The 13193-nt window shown below is 39.3% G+C and overlaps 1 protein-coding gene across 1 annotated transcript in view; it reads left to right on the forward strand.

Annotated features, from left to right (window-relative positions):
* Positions 1 to 13193, forward strand: part of SPATA16 (spermatogenesis associated 16) — a 382020-nt gene that overhangs the window by 308146 nt on the left and 60681 nt on the right. The window contains 1 exon segment of the mRNA XM_068968836.1: positions 6605 to 6752. Within this exon segment, the coding sequence (XP_068824937.1) occupies positions 6605 to 6752 (148 nt within the window).

Below are 13193 nucleotides of genomic sequence, written 5' to 3' on the forward strand. Positions count from 1 at the left end.
GTCATCTTTTTCCGCTGCTTTGATTGCTTTTCCTTTATTCTTAATAGAGTATCTCTCTTCCCTATCTCTCCTGGTCTTTCTTGGTTTACAATTATCCTGGGCAAGTTGATTTCTGAAGTAGCAAATGCTCTTTTTTGCTTAGCTAAAGTATAAGGAGAAATTATTATGTTACTGTTTGTAGAGGAAGTGAGCTGCCCACACACACTCTTGGTTTGTATAACTATAATCTTTAAAACTTGATAACATGAGGATAACAATAGAGAATTATTAGGGCTCCCAAATGTGAACACCTAATTTCAAAGCTTCTTTTTGTGTAGCAGCAAAGAAAGCAAAATTAATAGCAATGCACACAACAGCAGGTCATGCAAACAAACCCCATTGCAAACTGCTCCCCATGCAAACAATCCCCATGATTGTGCTCCCCATTCTCTGCATACATGAGACATTTATTGACATCAGAAAACCTCACACATTGGGAAAGAATGACACAACTGCAGAAAATTCTTGTCAAGTAAAAAACGACCATTTGAAATCTGCCTTCATTTTCAGTGCACTTACTTTTTTTTTTTTTTTTTACAAACTTCAGTTTCTCATCTCTATTTTCAAAACCAAGGAAAATATTTGACTGGTGGTAAAAAGTAAATCAAAATTTATATTTTAATATCTATCCTTATTATAAAATATCCCAGTTAAAAAAAATCTTTGCATTTAAAATCTTCAGTTTGCCCACATTAGATTATTCATTAAAATCTACAAACAATAAATACTGATGAAGTTATGGAGAAGGGAAAACTCTTCTACACTGCTAGTGGAAATGTAAATTGGTGCAGCCACCATGGAGAAAACTAAAAGTTGCCATATGATTTAGCAATCCCGCTCCTGGGCATATATCCAAGCAAAGCTACAATTCAAAAAGATACATCCACCCCTATGCTCATAGCAGCATTATTCACAACAGCCACAACATGGAAGCAAACTAAATGTCCATCATCAGATGAATGGATAAAGACGTGATACATATATACAATGGAATACTACTTGGCCATAAAAAATAATGAAATAATGCCATTTGCAGCAATATCAGTGGACCTAGAGATTGTAATATTAAGTGAAGTAAGTCAGAAAGAGAAAGCAAATACCATATGATATCACTAATATCTGGAATCTAAAATATGACACAGGACTTCCCTGGTGGCTCAGTGGTGAAAAATCCACCTGTCAATGCCAGAGACATGAGTTTGATCCCTGGTCCAGGAAGATCCCACAAGCTATGGAGGAGCTAAGCCCATGTGCCAAAACTATTGAACCTGTGCTCCAGAGCCCAGGAGGCAGAAGTACTGAGCCCACACGCCACAACTATTGAAGTCCACGAACCTTGGAGCCCATGCTTTGCAACAAGAGAAGTCACCACAGTGAGAAGCCTGCACACAGCAACCACGATACCCTCTACTCTCCACAACTAGAGAAAATGGAGACAGCTGTCTTCATGCAGCAATAAAGACACAGCACAGCCAAAATTAAATAAATAAATTATATGTTACTGCTAAGTCACTTCAGTCGTGTCTGACTCTGTGTGACCCCATAGACGGCAGCCCACCAAGCTCCCCCATCCCTGAGATTCTCCAGGCAAGAACACTGGAGTGGGTTGCCATTGCCTTCTCCAATGCATGAAAGTGAAAAGTGAAAGTGAAGTCGCTCAGTCGTGTCCGACCCTCAGTGACCCCATGGACTGCAGCCTTCCAGGCTCTTCTGTCCATGGGATTTTCCAGGCAGGAGTACTGGAGTGGGGTGCCATTGCCTTCTCATATATATATATATATGACACAAATAAACTTGTCTATGAAACAGAAACAGACTCACATAGAGAACAGACCTGTGATTGCTGGGGGAGGAAGGTGCAGGGAGGAATGGATTGGGAGTTTGGGATCAGCAGATGTGAACTGTTATAGTAGTGAATGGATAAACAGCAAGGTCCTACTGTATAACACAGGGAGCTATATTCAATATCCTGTGATAAACCACAGTGGAAAAGAAAATGGAAAAAATGTATATGTATATATACATATATAAGTGAATCACTTTACTGTACAGCAGAAATACAACATTGTAAATCAACTATGTGCTTACTCACTAAGCCATTGCTCACTGTTTGCAACTCCATGGACTATAACCCGCCAGGCTCCTTTGTGCATGGAATTTTCCAGGAAAGAATACTGGAGTAGTTGCCATTTCCTTTTCCAGGGGATCTTCCCCACCCAGGGATCAAACTCCCATCTCCTACAGCTCCTGCATTGTAGGCAGATTCTTTACCACCAGTGTCACCTACTTCAATAAAATAATTTTTTTTAAAAATGGACATAGATTGCTCATGAAAAACAAGCCCAATTCTAAGTTATTATTGCCATCACAAAATGAAAACCTGATATTTTGGTGACCAACCAAAAACAATAAAAAATTCCCACTGTTTTAAATAATAATAATTATAGTAATAACAAGTATTTTAAAGCTAAATTTTTCTAGACTACTTCACAAATAAATTAGTTAACAATATAGCAGAAATGTTACGTTTGTGTGTGTACATTTATATTTTAAATATATGTTTTTAAGACTTTATATGTAAATATATATTTAAAATTACACTGTAATATTTCTTCTTGGGGCTGTAGTAATTTCATCTGAAAAAGTGTCTCCATTGAAAATTCAATTTTATTCTTACACACTCTGCTTGCTCACTCACTTCTTTACTCATCTTCAAGATGGAGAGCAGAAGCCTCAAAAGAACCCCAATTCTATTGACTCTGAGTGAAGAGAGAGGGAGGGTATATACTCCAGCATATACCCTCCTGAGTGGAGAACACCGTGAAAGCCTGCATGCCATGTCTTGAGCATTAAGCCAAGAGCGCAATGCCTTAAACAAGCAGATCAAACTGTCATGAAAACCACTCTTCTGCCACTTGCAAAAAAAAAAGCTGGTGTAGGCTCTTGGGCACGAGTCTTCCTGTCCTGCTGTGCGATGGCTTAAAGGCAAAGCTATTCTGCCAGCATCACTTAAGCTGCCAGCAATTGGAAGAGAAATGGGATGGAGAGAATGTTTTCTTCTGTCTTGGTCTTACTGGGATACTGTTAATACCTTTCTGGGAGCAAAGTAGAGGATTAAATACCTTCACTAAAATTATATTATTCAGAATTTAAAGCAACATATCCTTCACCAAGATATTCAGAGAGACCGCCAGAAAGGCTATTTGGATGTTAGGAAGTGTTATGAGCTGAACCATGTCCCCTGCAAAATTCATATGCTAGTCCTAACCCCAAGCTGTAGATGGTGATTGTATTTGCAAATAGGGTCTTTAAAAAGGTAATTAAGTTAAAATGAAGTATTTAAATGGGATTTAATTCAATATAAAGCCTTTGACTGTGTGGATCACAACAAACTGTGGAAAGCTCTTAAAGAGATGGGAATACCAGACCATCTTACCTATCTCCTGAGAAACCTGTTGGCTGGTCAAAAAGCAACAGTTAAAACCGGACTGGTTCAAAATCGGGAAAGGAGTACGACAGGGCTGTCTGTTGTCTCCCTGTTTGTTTAACTCATACGCTGAGCACATTATGAGAAATGCCCAGCTGGATGAGTTATAAGCTGGAATCAAGATAGGTGGGAGAAATGTCAACAACTTCAGATATGCAGATGATACCACTCTAGTGGCAGAAAGTGAAGGGAAACTAAAAAGCCTCTTGATGAGGATGAAAGAGGAGAGTGAAAAGACTGGCTTAAACCTCAACATTCAAAAAGCTAAGATCATGGCATCCAGTCCCACCACTTCATGACAAATACACAGGGAATTAGACTCCTAAATCATTGCAGAAGGTGACTTCAGCCATGAAATTAAAAGACGCTAGCTCCTTGGAAGAAAAGCTATGATAAACCTAGACAGCATATTAAAAAGCAGAAACATCACTTTGCCAACAAAGGTCCATATAGTCAAAGCTATGGTTTTTCTACAGATGTGAGAGTTGGTTCATAAAGAAGGCTAAGTGCCAAAAATTGATGCCTTCGAACTATCGGGCTGGGGAAGACTCCTGAGAGTTCCTTAGACAGCAAGGAGATCAAACCAGTCACCCTTAAAGGAAATCAACCCTGAATACTCATTGGAAGGGCTAATGCTGAAGCGGAAGTTCCAATATTTTGGACATCTGATGTAAACAACCAACTCTTTGGAAAAATCCCTGATGTTGGGAAAAGAAGAAGAGGGTGTCAGAGGATGAGATGGCTGGATGGCATCCCTATGCAACTGATATGAATTTGGGCAAACTCCAGAAAGTGGTGAGTGACAGGGAGGCCTGGCATGCTGCAGCCCATGGGGTTACAAAGGGTCAGACACGACTGGGTGACTGAACACCAACAATCCAATATGACCAGTGTAAGAGGAGATTAGAATACAGACATACACAGAGGGAAAAACATGTGAAGTCACAGGGGATGGTACCTGGGCATCTGCTAGCCAAAGAGAGAGGTCTAAAAAGAAATCAACCCTGCAGACACCTGGATCTCAGACTTTTAGCCACTGGAACGGGAACTGTGATAAGATAAATTTATGTTGTTGCAGCCACCCAGTCTGTGAAACTTTGTTATGGCAGCCCTAGCAAACTCACACAGGAACTAGGAGCCTGCAAAAGGCAGTGGAGGCAGATCAACACCTTAGAACTGAGATCTAGAACAGCTTCCTTCTTCAGCACCTCACTCCACATGAATCCAGGTACAGCTACTTACCTTCTTGGTCTGGACAGGCCATCCCAGAATTAGTTGCACCAATAAATATATTCCAGCATATTCCATGTTCCAGCAATGAACAGCGAAGCACGAAGCTGGAGAAAATATTCTCCGACCCAATATAAAGGATACTTATTTTGTTGGAAGACCAGAACCTGATACCTAAACAGCTTGAGTCCTTAATCCACATTTCTGAATTCCAGATCTGCTGCCTGCATTGCACTTTGTAAGCCTTCCATCGTCGCATCCAGGCCTCAGCATCCCGACCTGCTGCACTCTCAGAATCCACTGCTTCATAATCCATGGCTACCTCCATCTAATTGCTGGCTCTGGATTAGGCATCACAATCATATTTGTTCCCCTTCCAGTTCTTCAAACCTGTAAAGGACAGTCTTGTGGACAAGTTCTTTCCTTCAACCATTCAGAAATTTGCCCCACAACAAATTTAAGTTGTAAGTTAGAAAACTGATCATAGAGGCCATTTGGAGTCACTGAGGAATGAAGTAGGATATCATCAAGTTAAATTCAGTCTCTCAGTTTAAAATCAACTCCTTATTGAGTTTAATATTAGCCTAAAACTTGTTTAACAATACACCATCCCGGTAATACGGAGAAGGCGATAGCACCCCACTCCAGTTCTCTTGCCTGGAAAATCCCATGGACGGAGGAGCCTGGTAGGCTGCAGTCCATGGCGTCGCGAAGGTTCGGACACAACTGAGTGACTTCACTTTCACTTTTCACTTTCATGCATTGGAGAAGGAAATGGCAGCCTACTCCAGTGTCCTTGCCTGGAGAATCCCAAGGACAGGGGAGCCTGGTGGGCTGCCATCTATGGGGTCACACAGAGTCAGACACAACTGAAGCGACTTAGCAGCAGCAGTAGCATGCCGGTAATAATAAAGTTGCTGTTTGTTAAATGATTTTCTTTGTTGGAAACTTCAAATCTATTATTCTTCCTTATTGGTTGTTGACACTCTGAGTTCTCAGGGGAAAAACTATTCCTATAAGTATATATGAATTTTTATAATATTCTTTTATGCTATTTTCAGAAAAATGAGATAACTATAGACAGTTCTACTTTTTATTCAACTGTTAAAGCTTGTTAGAAGGAAAAGTTGTAGGAAAGGAATAAATTCCTTTTTAAAACTTCACATAACTTCCCTTTTGGTCTGTTTCAAATAGTAATGGACCTTGTTAAAACAGGAAGCTCTGGGTGATGACAAGTTTTATCAAGAATGGTACCATACATGAACAAAGAAAATTTAAAGAAATTCTTAAATAGATGAATCCATCTCAAATGGCTCAACCATTGTGATCTGCAGGGAAGGAAAGCTTTACTAGGAGGGAAATGAGAAGGTTTTTTTTATACCTCCAAAAGACTTTGCCAGGTATTGGAAGAAGAAAAATATAGTTTGTCTAGCTTGTCAGGTTATTTATAGACAATACTTAAATCTAGATATTTTAATTACTTTTTTAAAGAACAAATTGCTCATCAGTGTCTGTTCATAAGATAATTATATTAAAGAATTTTATGTTTCAAACCAAGTTAAAAATGACACCTCAGAAAATAGAATTTTTGTTTTTATCTTAAAGCAAGCTCAGTTTAGAGGTGTCTGTTTACAAACTTTCTCCATTTAATTGGTTTTCCTAATATGAAAGAGTATTTCCAGAACTAATTAAAAGTTCACTCTAATGAATATTCAAGACCAAAATGTTATCTCTGCAGTACAGTATATAGATTTTTAAATCATCCATAAAGGTAATTATATTTTTTTTACATTCTTAAAAAGTCATATATTGTTATTGATGCCAAATGGGTAATTTGCTTTCTCTTAGGCCATGATTGAGGAAGCCATCACCAGAGCGGAATCTTTCTCAGTTATGTACACACCATTTGCAACAAAAATCAGAGCTGATAAAATAGAAAAAGTAAAAGAAGTTTTCACAAAAATTCATCCTGCATACGTGGAGTATATTTACACAGGTAAGAATCAGTATCTTCAAAGTATCAGCTGACATTTTATTTTTATAAAAAAAAAAAACAAATACAGGGATGTTTCTGACTTTTGTTATTTCAGTTTTAAGGAATTTTTTTTTTAATAATCTGTTGAGTTGAAAGGCTATGGTTTTTGCAGTGGTCATGTATGGATGTGAGAGTTGGACTGTGAAGAAAGCTGCATGCTGAACAATTGATGCTTTTGAACTGTGGTGTTGGAGAAGACTCTTGAGAGTCCCTTGGACTGCAAGGAGATCCAACCAGTCCATCCTAACAGAGATCAGTCCTGGGTGCTACGGTCCAAAGAATCGGATATGACTGAGCGACTGAATTGAGTGACTGACTGACTGACTATCAATGTGATACGGAGGAACTAGTTTTCAAAATTCTGAATTCTTGTGTAGGTAACAAAATGGTTATATGCAATTGCCCAATATATGAAATAGAGACAGCACCATGTTTACTAAAATTTTGTTACTCATTTGAAGCAAGAAAGTCACTGCAACCTTCAATTAGATATCAAGACACCACCCAAAAAAAGCCCCTTTAAAAAGATACTAGCCTAATAAGAATTGATGCTTTTGTACTGTGGTGTTGGAGAAGACTCTTGAGAGTCCCTTGGACTGTGAGGAGATCCAGCCAGTCCATCTAAAGGAGATCAGTCCTGGGTGTTCAATGGAAGGAGTGATGCTAAGGCTGAAACTCCAACACTTTGGCTACCTCATGCGAAGAGTTGACTCATTGGAAAAGACCCTGATGCTGGGAGGGATAGGGGACAGGAGGAGAAGGGGCGACAGAGGATGAGGTGGCTGGATGGCATCACTGACTCGATGCACATGAGTTTGGGTGAACTCCGGGGGTTGGTGATGAACAGCGAGGCCTGGCATGCTGCAATTCATGGGGTCGCAAAGAGTCTGACATGACTGAGCGACTGAACTGAACTGAACTGAGTTGAAATAGAAAGTTATTTCTAGGTTTTATGTAGAGCTAGCCTTATAGGTCTAGTGTAATATCCCTTGTGTCATCGGTCATGTTTCTTTTTTTAAGAGGAGAGGTAACACTTAGAAACTGTAAGATTTTTTTAAAAAAATGAAGGAGTAACTTGTGTAAAATGTCACCTTTTTTCATATCCTTCATCAGTAGACTAGGTGATTCCAGTATTTCCTGAAGATGAAATTTTTTCTCTAGTCCCTTCTCTTTTTATTTTCCTTGCTCCATTTATCTCATGCCTCAAATGCCCGTCTTCTTTTTTTTTTTTTAAATGTTCTTCAGCCACTGGTATCCAAAGGAGACCTAGATAGTCAAGTATATACAAAGAACACAACACTGGTGGTGTTCTTTTTTGCTCTTTTTGTCTCTGGAAGCCAATTGCTTTTATTCATTCAATACTTTCTACTATGTTCCAAATGTTATTCTAAATTAAGAATTTTCTTGTATTAAATTAAAAGCCAATCCCTAACGGAGATAGAAATATCCGGTTATCTAAGATACTAAGAGTTGTCGAAAGCTTTTGTTATTGCTGTTTTACTGTCTTTAAATCATTGACTCAAAACAATATTAAAGACCATTTTGTTACTTTCAAAATTAAAAACCCATCAACAATGACTACCATGTTAAGCAAAATCTCTCAGTACATACACCTAATATTGTATCTTCCTGTTAAGCCCCCTGCATTCCTTTTGTTAGGGTTTTAGAGTCAAATCACTGATTTATATGATTAATAACATACTCCATTAGTGATCAGTTTTAAGGTGCCAGCTACTCAACATTCATTATCTCTTGTTACTCTCATAACTCAAGTGACTAAGATGATTCTCATGTAGAAATGAGAACTATAACCAGAAGAAACAGTTTTTCCAAAGATATGCAGAAAACCACCACATCAGTGGCAGCGAGCCTTGGATTTGAACCCATGTCGTCGCATTGGGGTACCTTATTTCCATCTGATAGAAGCCAAGATGGAATGAAAGCATTAACTTTAGGTCCTATGGAATCTGTTTCTTCCACAATGCCCCAAGCTCTTCAGAAAAAAAAAGATATTTTTAAAAGATAAACAGTAAAACCTTAAGGAACAATGAAAATTTGAAGGCATAGAAAGAGAAGAAATCACATGCTATAATGACTACTCATGCTGATTTCCTTAATTTGAGCATTCTGAGGAGAATAGATAAAAATATTTCAGAACTCACAATTTTTGCTAATTGTTATAAATCACTTATCATTTTGTTATGGATATCTTCAGAGGGTTTTGGGGAGGAAAAGAGTGAAATCAATTATGTCAATCTAGAATCATGGAAAATTAATAAGATTCAGTTATTTCCACATCTGCTCTCAGATCCATTGGTAATGAAGAGGGATTCATTGAGGAGATCACCGATTTGCCAATTTCTCTACTGGTAGAATAAATTTAGTTATATTTAACCTACTTCACAGAGAAGTTATGAAGATTAATTAATACTTAGGAAGCAGTGTTGCCACTGAGGATTTAAAAACAATAAAAACATTAGTGAGACAGATTCATGTCTCATGTGACTCCATCAAACTTGTTATCAAGATGAATTATGATTTGTTGGCAAGGCGATTCATGCTAAAGAATCTTATACTATGAAAGAGAAGATAATTCTAAGTTACTGATGATTGTTTCCATTATTTTATAATTACTAATTGCTGGATTGTGACAGTGCTGTGTGAGAACAGAGAGAGAAAAGATGCAGTCTCTGAAGGAGAAGGGGAGGTAGAGAAGGCAATCTTGAATTTTTAATTTCATAAGGACTGGTTGGGTTCTTTGCTCTGTATGATGGGTACTTTGGGTTAACAGACTATTACGATGATGACATGCATTATTTGCCTCTGTTGCACTGATTAAAGGGTCTCTCCAAAGCTATTGCTGGAATGATAGTGAAACCACTATTACTAACCGTATTGCAGGTCTTAGTGGCATCTCTTCTTTTCCCCTCAAGTAATTCCAAGGTGAGGAAGAGAGGAGGTCAGATGTGGTCTTTAGCTTCTGTATATTTCTCACAAGAGGTGCAGAGTGATGATTTGGGCAGGTATCAGTAGCCAAAGGCAGTAGCTTGACAGTGAGTCATACAAAGAAAGATAGGGCCTAGAAGAACAGTGTTTTGTTGTGGCAAGCATGCTCAGTCGCGACTGACTCTTTGCAACCCTATGGACTGTAGCCCACCAGGCTCCTCTGTCCATGCAATTTTCCAGGCAAGAATAGTCAAGTGGACTGTCACTTCCTCCTCCGAAGATCTTGCCAACCCAGGGATCAAACCCTCACCTTGTGTCTCCTGCATCGGCATGTGGATTTCTTTACCACTGATCCACCTGGGAAGCCCGGAGATTCTCCTTTTATCTGCTCTGATAGAATTTAAGAAGCTTCTATGTTGCCAAAAATGTATTCAGTTACTTATTTCAACAAATAGTCATACAGTGTAACTGGACAGTTACACAGCAAATATGTACAAACATAAGAATTTTTTTTAACCTACACGTTTGCCTTTGATCTGTCCAGAGCCAAAAATGTATTCTCTCCCACCCTATGGGACACAATCCCGTCCAATCATTTCTAAAATTTAGATTCTCCTCAGTAATTATCTGATCCAGTTCACCACTTTTTCCCGCTTCCCATGGGACTTTCTTCTCGTTCTCCTCTGGTTTCAACACTCTTGCTTGTACGTGTGTGCTCAGTCACCTCAGTCGTATCTAACTCATGTGACCCCCTGCACTGTAGTCCTCCAGGCTCCTCTGTCCATGAGATTCTTCAGGCTAAAATACTGGAACGGGTTGCCATGCCCTCCTTCAGAGGATCTTCCCAACCCAGGGATCTAATCTCCGTCTCCTGTATTGCAGGTGGATTCTTTACCTGCTGAGCCATCAGGGAAGCCCAGAAGCCTGAGGGCATGTGAGGAAAGGGTCCTCTTCCAAAGTCTGGTGCAGGCTGGCACAGCTGCTGATTACACGGCTAGTGCAACCTGAGAGAGTTCTGTTAGTTTGAGCAGAACCCAAGGGCACCTCTATGAGTCCCCATACTGCTTCCTGGTGCAGATTCTTTTTATATGTACACCAGCCACCCTATCACACAAATTGGCCCAGACAAGAGCTACTTTCTAAGATCCCCTCTCCCTGCCAAAATGCTAATTCTAGATCTCACTCTAGAGATTTCCTCTTCTCCCCTGGAGACTGGAAGTCACTTTCGTCCTCTCTCCAACTTGCTGTGTTATTCTGCCATTTCTCTTATCCTTTTTTCCATGCTCCAGAATCCCAAGATCCTCAGGACAAGAAGATCATCTACAGTGGCAATGAGTTGTATATTCAGCTACTTATTTATTCATCAAATATTTATTAAATACATATATTCCAGACAATATACTAGGTAATGCTACAATATACCTGACTTTAGTCATTTATACTTCAGGGTGAAAGTTGGACTGTATTTTTCCTCTCTTCTAAAGAATATTTCAATTAAAACCTAAGTGCAAATTGTGGAATGGAAGGCTGATTCTAATTAAAAGAATGGTGGAGGAGAAAACAGATGAAAGAGCAGTTTGGGAATAGAAGTCCTTGCCACCAAAAGTGGCAAAGACTAGCTAGTTGTTTACCAAACTATTTTCTTTTCCCCCTCCATGCATAACCAGAAGACATTTCCAGCTTTCTTTACACTTCAGTGAGGTTGGTGACTCAATAACAGACAGTGTTTGAAAGTGGATAGAAATAATGTATGCCACTCGCAGGCCTGACCCATAACTTCTGCCATATAGAATCCTCTTTCCCTTGCTACTGACTGAGTGGGTAGAACTGCAGAACTAAAGAAGCTACAAGGCAAAAGAAGCTTGGGTCCCTGAATGACCATGTGGAAGGCAACCCACTGAATACCTATACAAATTAAAAAAAAAATTATCTTGTCTCAGATCATTGAGATTTGGAGGTTCTCTGTTAAATCAGGTGATTAACTCTAACAGACTACCTTACATCATAACTAGTAGATGCTTTCCTACCCCATCTACAGGGTACACAATAAATTCACGTGAACTCAATGGAGAAAGGATAAACATCCCCCCATGTGCAGTCAAACTCACCCTCAGAAACACTCAGTTTGTGTACATTCCCTTCTACCTCCCACTCACTCTCCCTTCCTTGAACTACACTACAGGTGGATGTTCTCATACATATGTGTTTGTACCCACTCAAAGAAAGGGAACATTTCAGGAGAGACACAGATGCCCCACAGGAGACAGAACACAACTATGCAGTTTGCATTGCAGCAGGAAAAACTGAGGTCACAGGTAGGAGTTTTAGAAGTCATCTAAATCAACAGTCAACAGATGAAGGTCATAAAATCTGTACCTTGAAGATCTTGGATGAAAAGTCTACCTATCGAAGTTCTACAGGATAAGTAGGTATTATCATTAAAACTTGGAGACTAGTACATTTAGCTCTCCCAGCAGAGGCTGGCAGACAAACCTCCAGCTCAGAAACTCTGCCCAACTCCAGGTCACCTTCAGCAAGCGTACACAGTATTGAGTTCATTACTCTTTGGTCATGTGACAATGCTGTGAGCCCAGTAATAGCTGGCAGAGGTGATGGTGATAAGCAAGAAGAGTATTCATGATAGAGATCCCCCAGGCAGTGTGTTCTTTCTAGCTAACCCCTAATTCACAGCCACCCTTATCAGGGATTTTCACATGAAAAATAAATTGCAAAGGGAAAAAACTGTGAAAAACTCATTTTTAAATTCATAGAGGTCTAAATAGTTTTAATTTTTTATTAAATAGACCAACTAAATTAGTGATTTATTATGAGAAAAACTCACTTCACCCTCAGTGCTGTGCTTAGTCGCTCAGTTATGTCGACTCTTCGCAATCCCATGGCTTGTAGCCCACCAGGCTCCTCTGTCCTTGGAATTCTCCAGGCAAGGATACTCGGGTGGGATGCCATGTCCTTCTGCAGGGGATCTTCCCAACCCAAAGATTGAACGCAGGTCTCCCACATTGCAGGAGGATTCTTTACTGACTGAACCCCCAGGGAAGCCTCCCTCAGTGGCAGGCACTAAGACCATGTTTATACTGCCCTTATGACCTCTACAAGACTGATAAGGGAGGATCAAAATTCAAATCTGCCTCATTGGACAAACAGGCTTATATATCCTCAGGAACTCACTGTGCATTCTTTGCTATGTGGGGAATGTGGTAAGACTCACCAAAATCTTAAAGCTATATTATAATAGAGCTATATTGTACTATATCTCATGGAGGAAAGAAATTACTGAATTTTAGCAGTGTAGCTATCCATTTTTCTTATTTAAGGAAAAATCTAGTTTGATTCATGCAGAGTAGTCAGCATATATAAAACAAATAATAATTCAGTAACCCTAGAATTATTATGTTTTCATTTATAAAGATTTTGCTTGAGATTTTTATTCATATA

The sequence above is a fragment of the Capricornis sumatraensis genome, chromosome 1 (assembly GCF_032405125.1).
Source record: "Capricornis sumatraensis isolate serow.1 chromosome 1, serow.2, whole genome shotgun sequence".
In the NCBI taxonomy this organism is placed as follows: Eukaryota; Metazoa; Chordata; class Mammalia; order Artiodactyla; family Bovidae; genus Capricornis; species Capricornis sumatraensis.